Raw genomic sequence first — 19317 nt, 5'->3', positions numbered from 1 at the left:
TTTTGAATTTAGAATCCTCTTGCTTTAGGCCCTAAAATTTGAAGTGAATGTAAATAACTACCCTGGTGGGTGTACTTCAGTAAAGAAAAATACATGTGCATTTGAGCTTGGGGACCTAACTTTTCCAAATGGTTATGACTGCATCACATTTTATACACTAAACACTTCCCTTTGAGATGATGCTTACCAAGGAAAATTCAGCAAATACCTGCACAGTATCAGACTCAGAGCTTTACTTTTTAGCCAGGCACAGTTCAGCAGCCTCTAAATTTGTTGTTTGCATTTTGAAAAAGCATCAAAGATTTACACAAAATGTAAAATGTTTGTATATATCTATATTATGTGTTTATAAATGTTATATATTATTGATATATTTGTATTTGTGTATGTGTCTGTATGTTTAGGTGGATTTCTATATATGTGTGTATATGTATAAAATTTGTATGCAAATGTATGTTTTCTGGCTATTCAAAATAGAAATAATAATGCATCAAGAACATCCACAGGGATTAAATCCTGAACCTAAATGTAGGTGACAGAGTTCTGAAGAAAAATACTCATTTTATGTTGTAACATATATTTCAAAGAAATGCATAACTTAGCATAATGAGTTCTAACTCTGGAAGGGATGCACTGGAATATTTCCATGCTACATCAGTATTCTTTGATTTTTATAAATCTTTTGTTCTTTCCAGTTTCAAACCCTAGAAAATCAGTTATCATGCCAACTTGAAAGTCAGATCAAATCAGTTATCATGCCAGCTTGGAAGGCAGATCAAATAAACATGTGGTTTCTTCCAAGGTATGGCTCAATTTGTCCTTAAAACATTGGACAGCAGAGAAGATTTCCTAAAAGAGTTTTCCTTCAAGAATGTAGCATTCAACTGGCAGCCCACAATGCTTTAAAATAAAGCTCTTGGGAGTTTTGTTGGCTAAACTTAATCCTTCAAACTTGCTTGCATGTATGTACTAAATATGTAAACATTAGGTTTGGGGGCTTGCAAAACCAGGGACAAGTTTTGCAAATCCATATAATGCGTTATACCTCTACTAATTCCAAGTATTATACTGCCAACTCAAACAACTCTGGTTTTATTTACAAGTTCCTTGACAAGTAGAAACAGCCACCTTTGATATTTTAAATTTGTAGCACTTTCTTCCTAACCTCAGACCAAGTTTTATTAGGGGAATTTATATCCTTTCAAAGTCAGATTAAGCAGTCTTAATTAAAAGTCTTCCTTAATTGCATCTAAGACAGATTAATAATTAGATACCTTTCATGTAGAAGTTAATGCTTTTCTGGTGTAACAAACTGAGAACAAATACCTCATTTTGCAGCAGATATTCCACTTGACCTCTGTAGTTGATAATAACAGAGACAAGGTTCTGCCTAGAAATCAGGAAGAAAAAGGAAACAACATCAAGTTAATAAGAACTAGATGAAGAGAACAGGTTTGTTGTTTTTTTTTTCTTTTAAATTCTAGACATTTGAAACAATTTGACAATTATTTTATATTAGTATAAAATAAAGCCAAGTGTGTATGCAGACATTATGCAATTGAGCCTGGATGTCCCTGGATTTTTGGTAGGCATTAGCCACAAAGAATAGATACAAAAAGTCTATTTACACATGAAGATGCAAGTTTCCCAAGTTAAGGAACTCCAATAAGTGATTTGCTGTTCCAATGTCTATTGAAATTCACTCCCCATTTATTTTACTCTTTATGGTTAAGCAAGTTAAAGAAGGATGGACTCAAGTACATGATACATTCTTACAGCTAGACTTATCTTAAGGCTGTTTTCCAACTTAAATGATTTTATGATCCAATGCCTTCTGTCTCAATCACTTCACAGACTTAAGCTGCACAGAATCAGATAAAACATCTGCCCAAGATCTGGAAAATCTCAACACTTCCAAAGCACAGGCTAAGTCCCAAGTACAAAAGTATGTTATAAAACAGGACAGCGTTGCTACATAACCCATGAAACTTAATTTGCAGGCAGTTCTCAAGTTGACATGCTCAAACTGTTTCAGCACCTGCTTTTCCGTAGCATTTCCTAAGCAGTAAAATTTGTTTTACTTCTGTAGAGAGCCACTCACCACTCTGGTTCTATGCCTTTTTCATGCCATAGAAGCTGCCACAAAATTTGTACAGGCAGATTGCTGAGTCTTAGCAAAGCTTCACTAAATTAATTAGGATTATAAAGAGGAGCATACACCTTTCTACACTAAACTTCTCAACTGATGCTTCAGCTGTAAATCTCACACTTTTAAAACCACAGGCTACAAGTGCCATCCCCAACAGATAACTACATTCAGATTTTTGCTTTTAAGAAGTATTTGTGTAATTTTCTGTGTTTCAAGAACTGTGAAATTCTTGCTGTTCTTCATTTGTCAGCTGGAAGAAAACAAAAACAGGTGCCTGTGAGACCATTGCTAAGGCATCATCCTGGCAGGCCTCCTGTGTAGGGTCAAATCATCAGGAAAGGGTAGGGAAACCTTAATTCCCAGTTTTACACCTTGCCTAGCCCACTGATTAGTAAAAAGGACACATCATTACCTTGGTGGCCATCAGAGGTAGTTGTGGTTTGCTCATGCTTATATGAAAAAGTGGAAGTTGCAATTTAAATTCTTTCTTTGTTGTTTGTTTTACTCTATCACTTTATTCCTGCCTTTTAAATTCTACTCTTACTTCCCAGACCAATCTTTTATTAAGGTTCTTCCTCTTCAGAAGGCTTGGAAGAAATTTCCCCCCACTCTTCCATCCCCATTGTAGTCTGGTAGCTAAAAGTCCCAAAAGTATTTTGATTTTTTTTTCAGAGCTTCAAAGCAAATCAACTATTTATAGAGCAAATGTGTGTGTCCTCATGTATTTTAGTTGGGCCAACTGAGCAATCAGAATTTAGAATTGCAACTGCAACCGAAAGTACAGGTTTTATGGTACATGATTAGATTTTCATGGCAGGAAAAGAAGACTCATTGCACTGAAATAACCACACGGAATAGAGAAAAGTTAGGTGGTCTTCCCTGTGCTGATACCACAGTGCATTTCCCTGGAGATGCCAAATATTCACTTCCTCCTACAGGTACTTTTGCCTTTACAGCTTTTTATTTCCAATCTGCACTGGCTTTATCTAGCCAGGCAGTTTGTATGTGGAGCAGCTGCCTGGAAATTCCTCCTGTAATCCTGTTAAATCATAGCTAATACAAGTTGTCACTCTGCTTTGACCGAGTCTTCAGGCGTAACATCTTTTTCAGAGCCTTACCCAGCTCAAAAATATATCTGAACATATGAGCTTGCCTTGTTGTATTTTTCCATGGAGGTGAGCATGTTTATTAGCGTGGTTGGTCAAAATGCAGGTTAAAATGCAGAATAATTTCCTAAATTACAATGCTAGTTCAGAAAATTAGCATATTTTCCATCAGTTTATTTTCCCCTGGAGAATTTTTGGCATAAAGTAGCCATAATTTTGCATCATTAATAGGAAACAAACCCAGCAAGTTGTAATGATGATTGAAATACCCCTACTAATGCTATCCTGTGTCCTTGTGTGCCAGAAAACTAATAATACCCATATCTTATCACACAGACATACTTCATACTTGTGCATCATTATAGCTGTGTATAAATATGGCAAGCCCAACCAACCCGTGAACATTTAGTACTTCTATGACGTAAAGGACATTTTTTTTTTTTTTAGCTTTTAGCAAGTCAATATGGTGCAAGAGTTTTGAAAAGGAAATCAGAAAAGCACAAACAGGAGAGGCAGTCTTAGCTCCCAGCTGGTCTATATGGCAGGAGGATGACAAGTACATAGCATGGACTTGCAACTTTCATTTTTCAGTCTCCTGGCAGCAGCACCTACTATGTAGAAATGCTAGGTTCCCCTTCTAAAATGCTGTTTATCACCCTTCTGCCTCACTAAACAAAACCCAAATGCATGACTGGCCCCAGAGGGTTGTGGTGAATGGAATTGTTGGGAGCTGCTCCCATGTGATTGTCCTGAGTTGGGCCCCTCACGACAAGAAGGACATTGAGGTGCTGGAGTGTGTCCAGAAAAGGCAGCAGAGCTGGGGATGGGTCTGGAGCACAGTTCTAATGGGGAGAGGGAGATGAGATTGCTTAGCCTGGAAAAAAGGGACCCAAAGCAAATGATTCTCTCCTGCAGACATCCTCTGTGCTACTAAATTTCATATACTTGCCATCTGTAAAATGCATGTCTTCTACAGAGATCTTTAGAGCGAGGACCAGAGTGGAAATTTGGGCCATGCTCCTAGGAAGCCAGATGGGTCCTCAGTAAGCACCAGGTACCCCTCTCAAATGAGTCACTACCCCTCTGTTTCCCTCCATCTCCCAAATGACAGGTGTGTCATTTAAATCTACTATTGTTGGCAAAGTACTTTATAACACAGTGATGAAAAACATTATAAAAAGTGTCAACAGCTTCTTTACCTAAAATTAGAATTTATCTAAATGGAATATAATTAAAAATGAATGAGGAATCTATCTCATTTTGTGTTTGTCCATCACAGACTGGCTTTACAATCACCTTCATTTTGACTGCCAAGTTAAAGGATCATCATAGTTAGTCTCCATTAAAAAATAAAATAAAAAAATTTTAAAAAGGTTTAAAGATCACTGAACTCTGAAAATAGTTCTAATGAACAGCAAACCTACTGCTTTTACAATATTTAATGTCAAAACTTCTCTAACAGCAACATACACATGAAGATTTTGACACCTTCAATCATGGGAATCTTTGGGAAAAAAAATGAAACCTTCAGTAATATGAAAAGGAGACAACAGGGAAAAATTACATGGATCCAAAAAACATTGATTTTTGCTAAGCAACAACTAAGATCTGAAACGAAAAAGTCTGAACTATTGAAATATTGAAAAAATTGTCTTTCTCATTGGTATCATTCCTGTCCCCAGTAGTTCCCAGAATTGTCCTTTGGTGCAAGGAAGCTTCCTAGAAATATGAACAATTACAAAAATAAATACTGCTGAAGAGCAGCTTACCAAATCAGTCTCCAGGCACAAGTTTCTTCTAACAGCTCATTCACACAGAACCTTCTTTGGTCATCCACACACTGTGGAAGAAAGGTGTATGGTGAGATGCATTACTCTGATAAAGAAGAATATTGGAGATATTATCACGGTATTTTCCAAAGTCAGAAAGTTCTCAATCATGTTCAGGATGTTTTGATCTGAAATTTTATTTGGTGAATATTTTATGTTACGCTGGGTGACACTATACAGGTACCAGTCGGGCCAAGAGTGTTCAGGAAACCAAGCTAGCGGGATTTAGAAATAGAACTTTAAATTAGATTCAGTGGGGGAACAGGATGTGCTTGCATCCAGGCAGGGAGAGTGGAGGCAGTGGATATTTCAGTGCCCTGCCTACATGGCAAACATGAAGAAGGCAGGCAACGTGGCCTAGGGCATACATCAATTCTGCTTTGGTTTCACACTGAGGTGGGCCAGAGGGAGAGATGGTGCACAGTTAGAGGTGAGCTGTGAGGGGAAGCATCACCCTGGGCAGCTGAGAGGCTTGGCCACTTGAGGGATCTGGGTATTTCTTCCACCAGCTTTTGCTGTGCCAGAAAATAAGGTATTTTATTAAGTATGTCAGTAGCAAGTGGGTGTCCAAAGAAAACATGTTCATTGATGAAGATGGTCCCACTGGCAAACGGTTGTACAGAAAAAGCAGAGGACTTTAGGGCTTGTTTTGCCTCGTTTTTAATGCTATTGATAAACCTGGGGCTTCCCAGCCCTCTCAGCTGGAGGAGCACAGCTACAGCAACAGCAACCTGCCCTTTGCAGACACTGGAATTGTAAGGGTTCAGCTGCAGCAGTTGAATGTTCTTAAGTCATACAGAGCCTTGGTGGGATTCATCCCAGAGTACTAAAGGAAAAGAAAGAAGGGGAGAAGAGAAAGGAACACAGTCATTTGCCAAGGATCTAGAGCAATCATCTAGTGCAACAGCTGGATTACAAACCACCAATTATGGATCCAATCTGACAATGGATTCATCTAACAATGGGCTATAATGTCACAGATGACCCAGCATTCTGTGCCAGCTGGCTCAGCCCAGGATTGCTCCCAGCCCTAGCACATCCAGGCAGTGTGAACACCCAGGAGGTGCACTCTCAGCAGCAGAGGGGGACTGGGAGGGCAAATCTCCCCCTGGGCAGCTGGGAGGCTTTCCCTCTGGGAACTTCCACCATTCACACCCCCAGGGCACCCCATCCCTGTGCTTGTGTGATGCTCAGTGCTGGGAGGCTTTCCCTCTTGAAGGACCTGGATATTTCCACCATTCAGCCCTTGTCCCTTTGCTCGTGTGACACTCAGTGCTGGGAGGCTTTCCCTCTTGAAGGACCTGGGGCATTTCCACCATTCATCCCCAGGGTAGTCCCTTTGCTCGTGTGACACCTGGTGCTCCCGCACTGGCAAGAGCAGCTCAACACCCTGAGCAAGCCCCTCGTGGCAGCCGAGCTCCAGCACTCTGCACACATCCCCTGGCAGGACATGGCATCCACTGCCAAGGAAGACACGGGGCAGAGCAGCTCTGGCCGAGCGCAGGCAGCAGCGCCGCAGGCCGCAGAGGACGCGCAGTGCCCCATCTGCCTGGGCCCCATGAGGAGGCCGGCCTTCGTCACCTACTGCATGCACAAGTTCTGCCTCGGCTGCATCCAGCAGTGGGCCAGGGCCAGGGCCAGCTGCCCCGTGTGCCGGCAGCCCATGGAGCAGCTGCTGCACTCCGTGCGAGGGGACGGCGACTACAGCGAGTGCGCCGTGGGCCCGGCCGCCCGCCCGCACAGGAGGGGGGACGCCGAGAGGGACTTGCAGGCCGTGATGGAGGCCGTGCTGTGGGCAATGCAAGAGCAGCAGCAGCGCTGGGCTGCCAGAAGCAGGCCTGTGGACACTGAGAGCACCCAGAGGCAGGAAGCAGCTCCAGGGCCCTCCAGAACCCATTCCCAGCAAGCTCCCGCAGCCTCACACGAGGTGACCCCACTGAGAGGTGGTGAGAGTCCAGCTGGCCCTGCTGCTGCTCCTCTGGAACCACAAAATGGCACTGAATGACTTCGGCTTCTCAGCATCCCCTCTTGTACTTCATCCAATAAACTGCACGGTCCTTTCCAGAGTGTGCATTTCGTGACCAAAGAATGTTTCTGGGTCCACAAGGCCTCAGTGGGATTCACTGCAGAGCACTAAAGGATCTCATGGCTGGATCCTCTCAATTCTCTTCCAAAGTCTAAGGAGGTCCCAGCTGACTGGAAGTTAGTCAATGTCATTTGGATTTACAAGAAGGGCACAAGGAAATGTAACGGGATGGCAATGAAAGGAGAGAGAGGACATAGTTTAGCTGGTGGGGACCTATAATTTTCATGTAGTCCAACTATCTCACTTCATCAGTGAATGCCCGTGAATGAAAAGCTCATTACAAAGGACATTACCCAAATGCCTCTTCCTGAGGGACTGACAGACACGAGGCACCAGTCACCTTTCTGGGAACCCATTTGTTATGTTTGACCACCCAGCCTGTAAAGAATCACATCTGCGTGACTGACAGGATCCAAAGAGGATTTGATGGACTACAGCAACAGGTGGGTCTATGTGAATTATTTACTATCTGATTACATGTGGGTGATTTTTATATACAAGATCTGTCAAGACCTTGCCTCTTTAACACTAGTTAAACTACAAACTTAGTGGAGATTTCTATAGTGAAACATATTCCATATTTCAAAATTTAGAAGGATCATTTAGATCAGAGGTGAAGTTCTCAAGAGCACATAATTTCACAAAAATAAACAGTAGCTGGGTATGTGCATAAGTGTTTGAGACAGCTGAAGAATCTTAAAAGTCCCAAAGTTTCTGCCCATTTTGGTTTTTAAAAGCATAATTTTTGTATCTTTCTATATGAATTCTGAGGGAAGGAAATTTTTTTCCACAACCTAACTGAGTCTGTGACTTTCCAATGCATTTTACAGACACGTGTTTTACCTAACAGCAGCAACAAAACTAACTGTGAGCTCAGTGTAGACTACATCAGATCCGTGAATTCAGCGTGGCTCAAGCAGGTTTCAGTACGCCTAAAGAAATTTATAGGACAAGGTCCAGAGTGAAACACTGCAGCTTTCAAGGCACTCTGCCTCTTCTGTTAGGTTTTTTTTTCTGGTCCTGATGGACTTGCTGGCTGCAAGCAGAACCTTTCCTTTTTGTACCAGTGCCCTGTCATGTGCATGCCCTGGAGCTGGGGGAAAACTGTGTCTGTGACTTATTCCACCTCAAGGGCTCCTCATGCTCTTTGCTATTATTAGTAACATGAAATAACTTCATGGCCTGAAGCTTTCAGAGCTGTGCCTGTCCCTGTAAAGGGGTGATCAATAATTCACTTTGAGTTCTTAAAATGTCACCCTTCCCACTTAAACCCTAACTGAAGGGTCCACAAATTCTTTGAGATGCTGAATGTTCTCTAATGGCCTGAATTACACAATCCCTATAGAAAGCCACAAATATTTAAATAATGGAAAAGTCTCCACCTTGTCATCATGATAGGCCTCTGGCTTCTCTCATCTGTGATTATGTTCACAAGATTAACGCTTAAATCATTATGTCTGGCAAAATATTAACACTGATATGTATAGAAAAAAAGAGGGGTTTGAACTCTCAGGAAATATCACTTCCTGTCTGCTTTAGCTGAAAAATCCTTTTCTGGAAGCAAGTGAGGCTCTTGTTAGAAACCTGTAAGTATTCTTTGCTGCCTGTTCGCTATGAAGATTAAGGCTTAATGCTTTCCTGAGATGATCAGAATGTGGGGACATCTGAAATCCTGAAACTATGAAGAAAATGGGATAGGCAGAGCATTCCCTAGAATTTCAGAAAGTGCTGATAAATCTCATGGCTTAAAAAACCCAAAATCTAATTAAAGGTCACCAACTAACTGAAAGAACTGTGATTTTATGTAAAGCCCCTGGCCAAATTTCTTGCTTGTAATTGCTCAGCTGAAGAAAATTTCCTGCCCTGAGTACTTCATAGTAGAGTGACAGCTTCCCACAAAAGGAAAGAAAGCAAGTATTCACCTTTTTGTTTGTTTTATAAAGGAATTGAGAACATTTAGTTACTGGCCAAAGTTCAAAAAGTGTCTGGTTAAGAAAAAAAGCTCATTACTTGTAAGTATCCGCTTATATTGGTTTATAAACATAATAGTAACTTGCATGTACAACCAGATATTTTTAACTATGCAACCTGAATTCAGCAGTGTTATGTAAGGTAAGCACAAGTCATCAAAGCAGCCTCCAGGTGCTCTTGGTGTAGAGTTGGGCTTCCTTAGCACAGAAACAAGATTTGAAGTTTCCTAAGAGACTGCTCAACACATAATTGGGTTCCAGTTTTGAAGATCTATAGCAGTAGACACTGACCTAGAGAAGGTAAACAACTTTTTTATCTATAAACCAATTAAAATGCTAAACCTCTCTATTTATCTATCTCTAAATATTACACACATATATATATATTTGACCTCATCATATTTCTTTTTTAATTGTCCAGGTAAGACACTCTACTGAGCTTGATGTTTCACTTACATTTTCCTTCTGACAAAACAGACATGAAAAGAAAGCCCCTACCCTTTTTTGCTAGACATCTGCATTTTGCTAGCCCCTACCCCTTTTTTTGCTAGACATCTGCCATCTGACACACATTGAGAGACTCAGGCTATTACCAGAGCCATGCAAAGCAGGTAATTAGCACTATCTGTGAACAGAGACAACTCACTGCCAGTGAACACTGCCCAGAGCAGAGCTGCTGCTGGACTGCAAACTTTGGGCTGGAAGTAAATCAAAAGTAAGAATTCTCTGACCACCTGAAATAAAACAGGATTGAATTATGACAAAACTGATTTCTTTTTTTTCTGAAAAAGTAACCCTTGGTCTTTTTCAGTTGTGTGTTCTCTACAGTTCTTCACTGGATATAAGCACAGGAGCAAAGCACAAATGCTCCCCAGGACACTCCAACTGCAGTTCAGCAATAATATATGCGTTCTCAGGAAAGCAAATAATCCCTCTTTGATTATTACAGCAGGTTGCTAAGTAAAAGGAGTGGTGGAATTTCTTTCCTTCAGGGATGCTGAAGGAAAGGGGAAGAAAAGAAGGTTACTTACTGTTCTAGCCAAGCTGTGCTCCAAATGACCAGCGTGGTGCAGGTGAAGCTGAATGCAGGTGCTTGCCTTGCGGAGACTTTCATGGCTTCCCAAAGTACAGTTGCTGCAGTTTGGGGGAAAACAACAAATAAATGGTTATTTCTGCTTGCCACTTCCTGCTTTTATCCTTGTTACCTCTCATAAAAGCACTAGTAGTTTAAATTCTAAGTGCAAAGAAGACTGAATAATACAAACCCAGTTCTTGGCACCTGCTTCCATGGAAATTGATGGTTCTGGCATTTTCTAGTAAAACAAATAATAATTGCTTAGTTGTATCACTGATCATTAAGTTCTGAGTGAGAAAACAAGGACACAGAAAATATCCTTGACAAGCTGCACATGCTCCCAAACCTTGAGATTATTTATGCATATTCTCCAAAGCCAAGCAGTGCAGTATCCTGGTTATGAATGCACCACTGCAGAATGACTTGCAGTGCCTGACACCCAATTCAAAAATCAAATATCAGCTATAGGTCTGGAAACCACATCCATGAAGGCAGGTGACCCTTGGTTCTCAAAGAAGTCTAAGTTTTCACCCTGTGCATCTCACACAGAGGTGGCAAAAGCAAAGTTCATTTTTTTTCTTTCTCAAATCATGTGCCAGCTAAGATCAGACCCACTCAGCTGGCAGGGATCCTACAAACTAAGCTGCTGGTCAAAGATGATCCAGCAGCCCATGACAGGGGAATTTCTTAATCTTTGACTCTTTCCGTTTACCACTCTTGCCAACCTTTTCTATATTAGAACACAGCCTTGGTTTGTCACTCTTAAAATCACTTGGAACAAAAGTAATTTATTTTTTTTGCCCTTCACATCTTGTTTTAAAGAGGTGAAATAATTCAAGAAATATTTCAGGGTTGAGCCAAAGATCTTTTTACATTTGAAAAAAATCCTTTGGGATTAATGGAAAAACAACAATGATTTTTACAAAGGTAAATTCATCACCAAAACAAGTTAGTATGCATCATCAGTTACAACTTTGGTGTGTGTTCAATTAGATTCAGAAGGCTTTATTGAGCCTTCAACCACAGAAGCACAAAAATGGATATTCCATATTTATACAGTTTTACATGGCAAGTTGTTTCAGAACTCCCTGGGCCACAAAGGAAAGATGATTTTTTATTTTTTTGGCTTGAAAAGCTTGGTTTAAATATAAACCGTATTTCTACCTAAAAGGGTTTTTGATAGAATGTCTGAATAAAAAGAGCTGGATTTAGTTGAAAAAAAAAATAAACAAAACCAAAATGCTCACCCCTATGAATAAATCATGGCAAATGTGACTTAGATGAGACTCCTCTCACATGGCAGCAGAAGTCTTCAGCATAAATCAATGGATAAATTGAAATGCCATTCAGCACATTTACAGGGAACTTAAAAATCTTGTAAATGATCTGCTCTCACACTACACTGTAGCTAAGTAAAATACAGACTCATCACTGAGGTTAAAAAAGCTTTAAATGTATATATAGGATTCTTTTTTTAAACAAAAATATTAAACATCACAAGGGACGAACTCATTTCCATCTGACACAAATACCTGAACAAGGATCACCTTTGATAACACCTCTATGGAGCTGCAAAATTTCCAGATTTCAAGAGCAGAAAGTACAAATGTAAGAGTAGGAGAAGTGAACACGAGCACAGAAGTGAATCACCAGAACACAGTGAAATACACGTACTGGTGCAAAGCATATCCCTGTTATAGCTAAACCCTTCTCAAATCCCTTTCCAAAGCTCAAGTGGCCAATTCCCAGCTCCTGGGACTGTACCAATGCGTGAGTTCTCTTCTGTTCCTCCTCCTCTCATCTCTGTGTTCTGCCTATCCACAGCTTTCCTGAATGTTTTTCCTCTCCTCATTTCATCCTATCGTGTTTGCCTTGTCACTGAAGTGATAAACTCTTTATCCCCTCTTGCTGAGGAACACATTTAGAGCAGTGCAAGCTGCAGATGGTGCTCTGGATGGGAAAGGGCAGCAGTCCATGAACAGACACAGACTCTTTTCACAATGAAAGGAGTGTGACTGCCAGAGAACCCCATAGCTGGTCAGGCTGGGAAGTCTCCTTAACATTTTAGAACTACCACAACACATTTTTTACTTAATGCCTCACTATGACTCCTCCTCTTTTCATTCTGCCTCACCTCCAGCCTGTGGACAGGCAAAATAACGAGAATATTATAGACATCCATGAGTCCTGAGCCACCTTTTCCTGATTCCTCCAGGATACAGATTCCTCTTGCAATGCCAGTGACTGCAACTGGTACAGCTAGACAAATACAGAGGACCTGTACCCTCCTAGGAAGTAACAATCTTGAACCACAGATCTATAAAAGCTGTCTGTTCCAAGTACAATTTTTTCCATGTCACCATGCTTCCAGGCAAAGCAAGCTACAGCAAGAGAAACTTAATTTTGTTGCTATAACTGCTTTTACATTAGTGGTTTGTGTTAGCTTCTGCTGTGTCAAGCAGATAATATCCATCAGCAAAGTCTTTATTGACACAGCAATGCTGCCTGAAACACTGTAAGCAGAAGTGGCCATGCAATTGACCTAATGAATAGATTTAATTTGCACAAATACAAAGAGAAAAGTTTTGACAGCTATAGTTACACAAGGGACTAGACAAAATGGATTAATGCCTCAACAAAATAATGTGGAAACCTGGTCTAGATGAAAAGTGTGCTACAAGAAATAGAAGTGTAGTTTTGCCACAGATTGACAAAGTAGCTTTTAGCTGTACCCCAGGCAGATTTGCTACCATACCAGTACTACTGAGATAAAAATGATATATCCCCTTTGGAGGATAACATGATTATTAGTAACTGGTTTATAGCACTCTGAGCTCTGTAAAGGCAACAAAAATGGAAGTGTTACAACCTTGTTAACTCAGCCTTTCTCCCTTTATTTTTTTGCTGAAATTACATGGAGAACATAGCTCTGATGAGAATGCCATGATGAGAAATGCAATCTGTCTTCAGGAGATGTGGCAATGACCAGTCCAAGTGACTTGTCTGTGGGCTCACAAAATATCTAAATATAAGAAAGGGAAAATCCCCATCATTTGAGACTCCCTCACTGCTTGCTTCCCCACAGCAAGATTCTCTGATGTGCTATAAGCTCCGAATCTTAATACATCTCAATCAGACTATTTTTTTAAAGTAATTCAGCTAGTAGCATCTCTGAATGAGAAATTTAATCTGCAGTGACAAGAGAAAATTAAGTTTACTTTTCACAAAGAGCATATTCATCCAAAGGTGCTTGCTTCTTATGATTTCAATCTGCATGATTATGTCTACATCAGTCTATAATTAATAGCTTAAACCTCACTTTGAGTGAAAACCAATTTTTATTTAGGTTTCAATTCCCAGAGAACAGAATTAGTAAGACAAAAAAATGTCATCAATAAGGTCACAGGCAAGCATGTTAGAAGAAAAGATAAGCATTTAGATTTTTCAATTCCATTCCCCTGCTCACTGTTGTGGCTGAACTGCAAAGCAATAAGGTAGCTGTGCAAATTATACCATGTGAGGGTGTGGATGGAACTTTAAATACTCTTGACACCTTAGAATAAAAGGATATTTAGAAATAAAGCTTATAGGAATTTTGGTACTACATTCCTTTGGTGATCTACATTACTGCAACCTAATGCTAGTACACACATCAATAAAATAATAAAGACTTTTTTTAAACGTCCACGTTCTTATATACACTCATATGTTTTGTTTAATTAGGCATTTCAGGATGACCTGAGATTATGGCCTGTTTTTCTAAAAATAGAGGATTGATTCATTGCTGACAGATGAGAAGGGTTGGTTTTGGCCAGCTGCTGGCATTAGGAGCCAGGAGTTGACACAAGGTGTTTAAGCACAATTTAATTTACTTTCATATAATATTTTTAATGAAAGGCATCATAAAATCATAAGGAAAATCATAAAGGAAAAATAGGAAAGCATGAGAGCAAGATTTGAAGATGGATCTAGGTTTGTTTGATAGGATAAAAAAGAAAACCTGCAGGTTGCAGCGAGGCCAGGTTTCCCACAGTAAAAAGACCACAAAACAAAAGAGATTCCAAATCAGAATTCTACAGATGGCTCTATTAATTACAGACTGGCCTGCAGTCTATATGCCATCTTCTGATATCTTTAAATTTTGGGTGCTTGAAATCTGATGCTCTACTCATGAGTCAGGCAGGATGTGAGCCCAAGGATCTGTGCGTAGGAAGGGAGTGATGGACGGTGAAATCTGCTGGTGCGGGGTGTAATGGTCATTAGCACAGAGGTGTTTTTAATTCCCCCTCTCATTCAAAGCTAAATGGATTCTAAAAATCATCAAGTCTTTCAGGTGCTTCTGCAGGAGGTGGGGTGAAGTGCTCGTTAATACAATCCAATATAACAGTAAATGAAAGCTTTTGACAAACCCTGACAAAGCTGTCTGCTTCACTAAAGCACTCTGCTCGGAGAACAATTCATCAAATCACCTTCTTGGGTTCACTTTAGGTGTTTTTTTCTGGATTACAGTACAGCAGGAGCAGCAGAATATTTATTCCCTTTGCTGAGTTAGAACTTGGGGAACTTCTGCTGGAATTCATCCGTGAACTGACTCCAAATATTTTTCTGGGGAAGAACTGTGCACCAAGTGCATCAAATCACTCTTAGCAATATTGGGAGGAAACCAATTTGCACTCGAAGATAGCCCACACATAAGAAAAATTTCACCCTGAGGCAACTCCTCAGGCCCTGTTAAACTACCCAAGGGATCCTTAGGGTCTGGGGTTTCAAATTTCAGATCCGTTGAAGAGGCAGAAAAAAGGGAGTTGAATTTAACAGCACAATATAGAATTACAAGCCGCTGAAATTTTAGTGCAGCTCAGAGCTTCTGAATGACAGTGGAGGAGCAAAGTAAGAAAGCTGAGAACATTATTGACGTTGTTGCACTGCTAATGAGACGTGCAGAGATTCTACAAGTGCAGGAATTTAGAGTCTGCTATTGATGCATCCTCCCCAGTAATGAAAACAAAACTCTTCAGCACATACTGCACTGAGCTCGCCTTCAATACAATGGTTCATTATTTCCATTTTTTAGCAATTTCTTTGAGATCAGAAGAGCATCCTGGAAAAAAAATTAATTAAATCCCTGGTCTTCTGTAACTAACAAATCTGTGTACGACCTGGCTCTCTGCTTGGTGTTCTAATGATTTACACAGCACTTTGGTGTTCCAGCTCCTGCTTTACCGAGATTGGAAGAGCGGGCTCAGAAATGTTGAAGGGGCAATCTTGGCATCTTTAGTTGCCAGATGTAATTCACTATGAACATATGAGCATTTGGCCTGTGAGCCTGTGTAAAGGTAGAAGTGCTCCAGATGGATACAGAGCAAAGCTAACTCACACTGTGTGACACTTGCTCTCACAACTGCATTGCTTTCCTTAATCAAACTGACATGCTCTAGGCTACTTCAGGTAATTTTTACACTCGACTGTAAATATGACTGCTTCTGAAATCTTCCCTTTCAATTACAGACATATACTGTTTTGTCTAACACTCTTTACACCTTCAACAGATGAGCTGTGATTCCTGCAGTGCCAGTACCACAGAACACTGCCAACCCTTCTGCTGAGAGCCACTGTCCACAAAGCCCAGCTGACAAGTGCCTCCACTGTAGCTGCTTCAACACAGAACCTGCTCACTTTGGCTGACACCTGAATTTAGGCTGCCACAGGGCAAAAAACAACTAGCTGAGTCCAGTAGTGCTTTCAATCACCACAAGAGTTTACCTGGATTAATGTGAATTTATTTATTGTGCATTTATTTCCCTACTTGTAAACTATGTGCATTCAGAAACACCTGATTGTATGTTTAATGTGGTTTTAACCTGCATTCAGCACCACAGTGCTGACTTCATTTGTTTTGTTACTACTGTGCAAGTGCATATGAAGAAAAACCACCTGCTCTGCAGCTGCATAGTACTGCATAAATAAATATAATACATAATATCACTCTTGGGTGATGTCCCCCTTACAGGACTTGCTTGTAAGACCCCTATGAGATAGTGGAGGTAGCAGCGTCCTTGTATCACAGATGAGAAAGACCAGAAGGACAACAGAGTCAAACAAACAAAAGCTGCACAAAGCTTCCATAAAAGAGGATTTGAATCCTTGCACTGCAGAACACAAACACCACGTGTTTCAGGAGTTTCAGAAACTGCACATGCATCACTGCCACCACTCGAAATGAAGGGGTGCAGAACACAAGCACCACGTGTTTCAGGAGTTTCAGAAACTACACATGCATCACTGCCACCACTGGAAATGAAGGGGTGGGACTACTTTCAGGCTAAGAACGATTCATTGCTCAGATAAACATCACTCTCAGAGGCTGAGATTTTAGAGGAGTAAGCGGTCGGCCATAGCTTAAAGTAGTCACAAGTTTCTCCATTATAAGCCAATACAGAACTTTCTAAAGCAATATACAGTTGCCACAGAATTTATTTTGCTTTTCTAACCTATCACCCTTACTTCTGCTGCACTGTGGATACTTTTGTCCAATAACTTCTGTCTCACATACACACATATGCTTCTGTTATAACTTCTAAACTCTTAGCTACTCTATACAAGCACACTCCTACATTATAAACCCTTCACCATCTTATCAAAACAGTTTCTCACTTCCTTAAGGCACATTCTCACAGCTATAGAAATAGAAGTTTATGTTTTTTCTGCTTAATATCTGTGTATTTTTTATAAATACAATACCAAATACAATCTGCATATTGTATTTTTACATTAATTTAAGCTTTTTTTTTTTTTTTTTTTTTTTTTTTTTTTTTTTTTTTTTTTTAAGGCTGAAGAATAAATCTGTGTCTGTGGAAGTTTCTGTTTTTCTGATTCCTCCACACGTGGAGTGTTTGGAACCTGACACCCCACCTCTCCCCGTGGCCCTGTTGACATGGCTGGTGGCTTAATGAGGCACTTACTTTTGTAAGAATTCATCAGCCCCATGAACACTCAGAAGGCATTCCTCCCGGGCTGGGTATTGATTTGTGCAACGCAGGATCTCCACAATTAAGTCGTGAGTGATACAGCCAGCTGTAAATAAAGATAGCAAGGAAAATTAATAGTAGCTTGCTGGAGAATTGCAGGCTACGTATTTGAGCAGAGAAAATAAGGGGTTTTTTTCTGTAATTCCTAGCAACTGCTGCAGACTAGCTCCATCAAGAGGAATTAGATCAAGACACACTTGATTTTATTTATTTTTTTTTTAATTTTGCTTCAAATCTTCTACCTGACATGGAATCCATGTCCATTTAGAGGAAATGAGCAATTTGCTGGGCAGTTGGAAAGAAGAGATGAGCAATAGTCCCAGGAGGAAAGGAAGAGACAAATGACATTCTTTTTTCTTTTTCATTTTCCTGATGAACATTTTGGTACATTTCCAATGATGCAAAAGTTGACTCTGTAGCCACTCATAACACAAAAAGGCTCCAGAATGTTACTTGGTATTGTTTCCGCTATGCACACCCTTTTAGCCATGACAAAGAAATGAATTAATATTCCATTGTATTTTATATCTGCAAAATATTATATTATTTAATACATGTGTAGCCACATAACAGTATAAAAATATAGATAATCCCTCTAAATTAGGAAGTGCTATGTCAGTTTGTACAACCTGCTGTTCAGAAACACTTTAGAATTTTGAGAATACTTGTTCCACTTCAGTTTTTTCAAGCTGTTTTCCACATTTCCAGTGTGCTTCCCCTCTGTCCATTTCAGAAGAATTGATCACAAATGGAAAACAATAGTTGCATAATCTACAAACATGTCTGATAAATTTGGTCTTCCACTGAAGGGGATGGGAAAACTTCAGAGAACAGGTAGCATTTCCAGGGGAGGGGGTTATGACATAAACAAAGCTGAAATAAAACAGAAGGTCACCATAGCTTGATTTTTGCTTTGGTTTGGTTTTCCACAGGGAAAAAACAAATGTATGAATGGATTCAAAAGCTCCTTCTAAAAATGTTAATTTTGTTTGCAAAATGCTTTTTTTTCCTTAAAAAGACACTTCAATTACACATTTTTTACCAGTTTAAATCATTTAACCTTCTGAGAACTTGCCATTGTAAGCACCTCATCTGGTGTGATGTTTAAACTGCAGTGCTTGCTGGCTGAATTTATACAGTCCTGAAGATGAAGAGCAACACAAAATCTTGAATTAAAATTGTTACATGCACTTTTTTCAGGTCACTCATTGGGGAAAAAATTCCAACACTTGCTAGTATCACTCATTTCCACTCTGTAGATCCATCTTCCTTTCCTTGCTCTACCAAAAGTTCTTGCCTAACTGAACAATTCTTTATATTAGGTGGGGCAAAAAAGAGTAATTCTTCCTCCTACTTCAACCTTACTGCTTGCCTAGTCTAAACAAGCTCAGGATAATTAACACTCAGCATGTTACAGGCAACTAATTCCTTGAAAACTAAAGAAATGATTATTAAAAAAAAAAAAGACAGAAAAAGGGACTATGACTTAATAAAGTAGTATAGGAAGAGAGGGGGAAATAAGCTTTAATTTCTATTACTTTTGTGTATGTTACAGAAATAAAAATTACTAGAGCTGGAATTAAAGATTCTCCCATTAATCACAGGTACAGGATGCACAGGAGCAGTGGCAGCTTCTCATTGTCATTAGTGACAGACTCATTTAGGTTGGGAAGAACCTCTTCCCTGCAAAGCTGGGTCAACACTGAATTCACACCACTTTTTTCAGGGCTTTGTCTTGTAAAACCTTAAAGATCTCCAAGCCTGGAAACTCCACAAACTCCAGGGGCAAACTCTTCCAAATCTTAATTATTCTCCTTTATTCTTCCCACCTCCTTGGAATTTCTCCTTTCATTTCATGCCTGATGTGCTTCCCCTGTACACAACCTCGATCACTTACCATGTTGTGTAAGAAGTAGAGGATGTGGTGAAAAATCAGTCCAAATGCTGATTCTGAATTTTGTTCCACCAAGGATATGCTCTGGGAACCTTGTTGTGATACTCCAGATTTTCCCACTATTTGTCTTCAAATCAAAAGCAGGATAGGCATTTCTGATCCTGGAGAAAAACATGTGAA

The 19317-nt window shown here is 40.0% G+C and overlaps 1 protein-coding gene across 1 annotated transcript in view; it reads right to left on the bottom strand.

Annotated features, from left to right (window-relative positions):
• The window catches only part of PIK3C2G (phosphatidylinositol-4-phosphate 3-kinase catalytic subunit type 2 gamma), a 189104-nt gene that overhangs the window by 154745 nt on the left and 15042 nt on the right, over positions 1-19317 (bottom strand). Inside the window, exons 4-8 of the mRNA XM_041484453.1 lie at positions 19141-19298; positions 17178-17289; positions 10172-10274; positions 5025-5095; positions 1321-1390 (exon numbers count right to left, since the gene is read on the bottom strand). Coding sequence (XP_041340387.1) covers positions 1321-1390; positions 5025-5095; positions 10172-10274; positions 17178-17289; positions 19141-19298 — 514 coding nt within the window. The remainder of the gene's footprint in view (positions 1-1320; positions 1391-5024; positions 5096-10171; positions 10275-17177; positions 17290-19140; positions 19299-19317) is intronic.

This window comes from Pyrgilauda ruficollis, unplaced genomic scaffold (genome assembly GCF_017590135.1).
Source record: "Pyrgilauda ruficollis isolate IOZ18807 unplaced genomic scaffold, ASM1759013v1 scaffold66, whole genome shotgun sequence".
NCBI classification, from domain to species: Eukaryota; Metazoa; Chordata; class Aves; order Passeriformes; family Passeridae; genus Pyrgilauda; species Pyrgilauda ruficollis.
The sequence above is the reverse complement of the archived record's forward strand: the minus strand, read 5'-3'. Positions and strand labels throughout refer to the sequence as shown.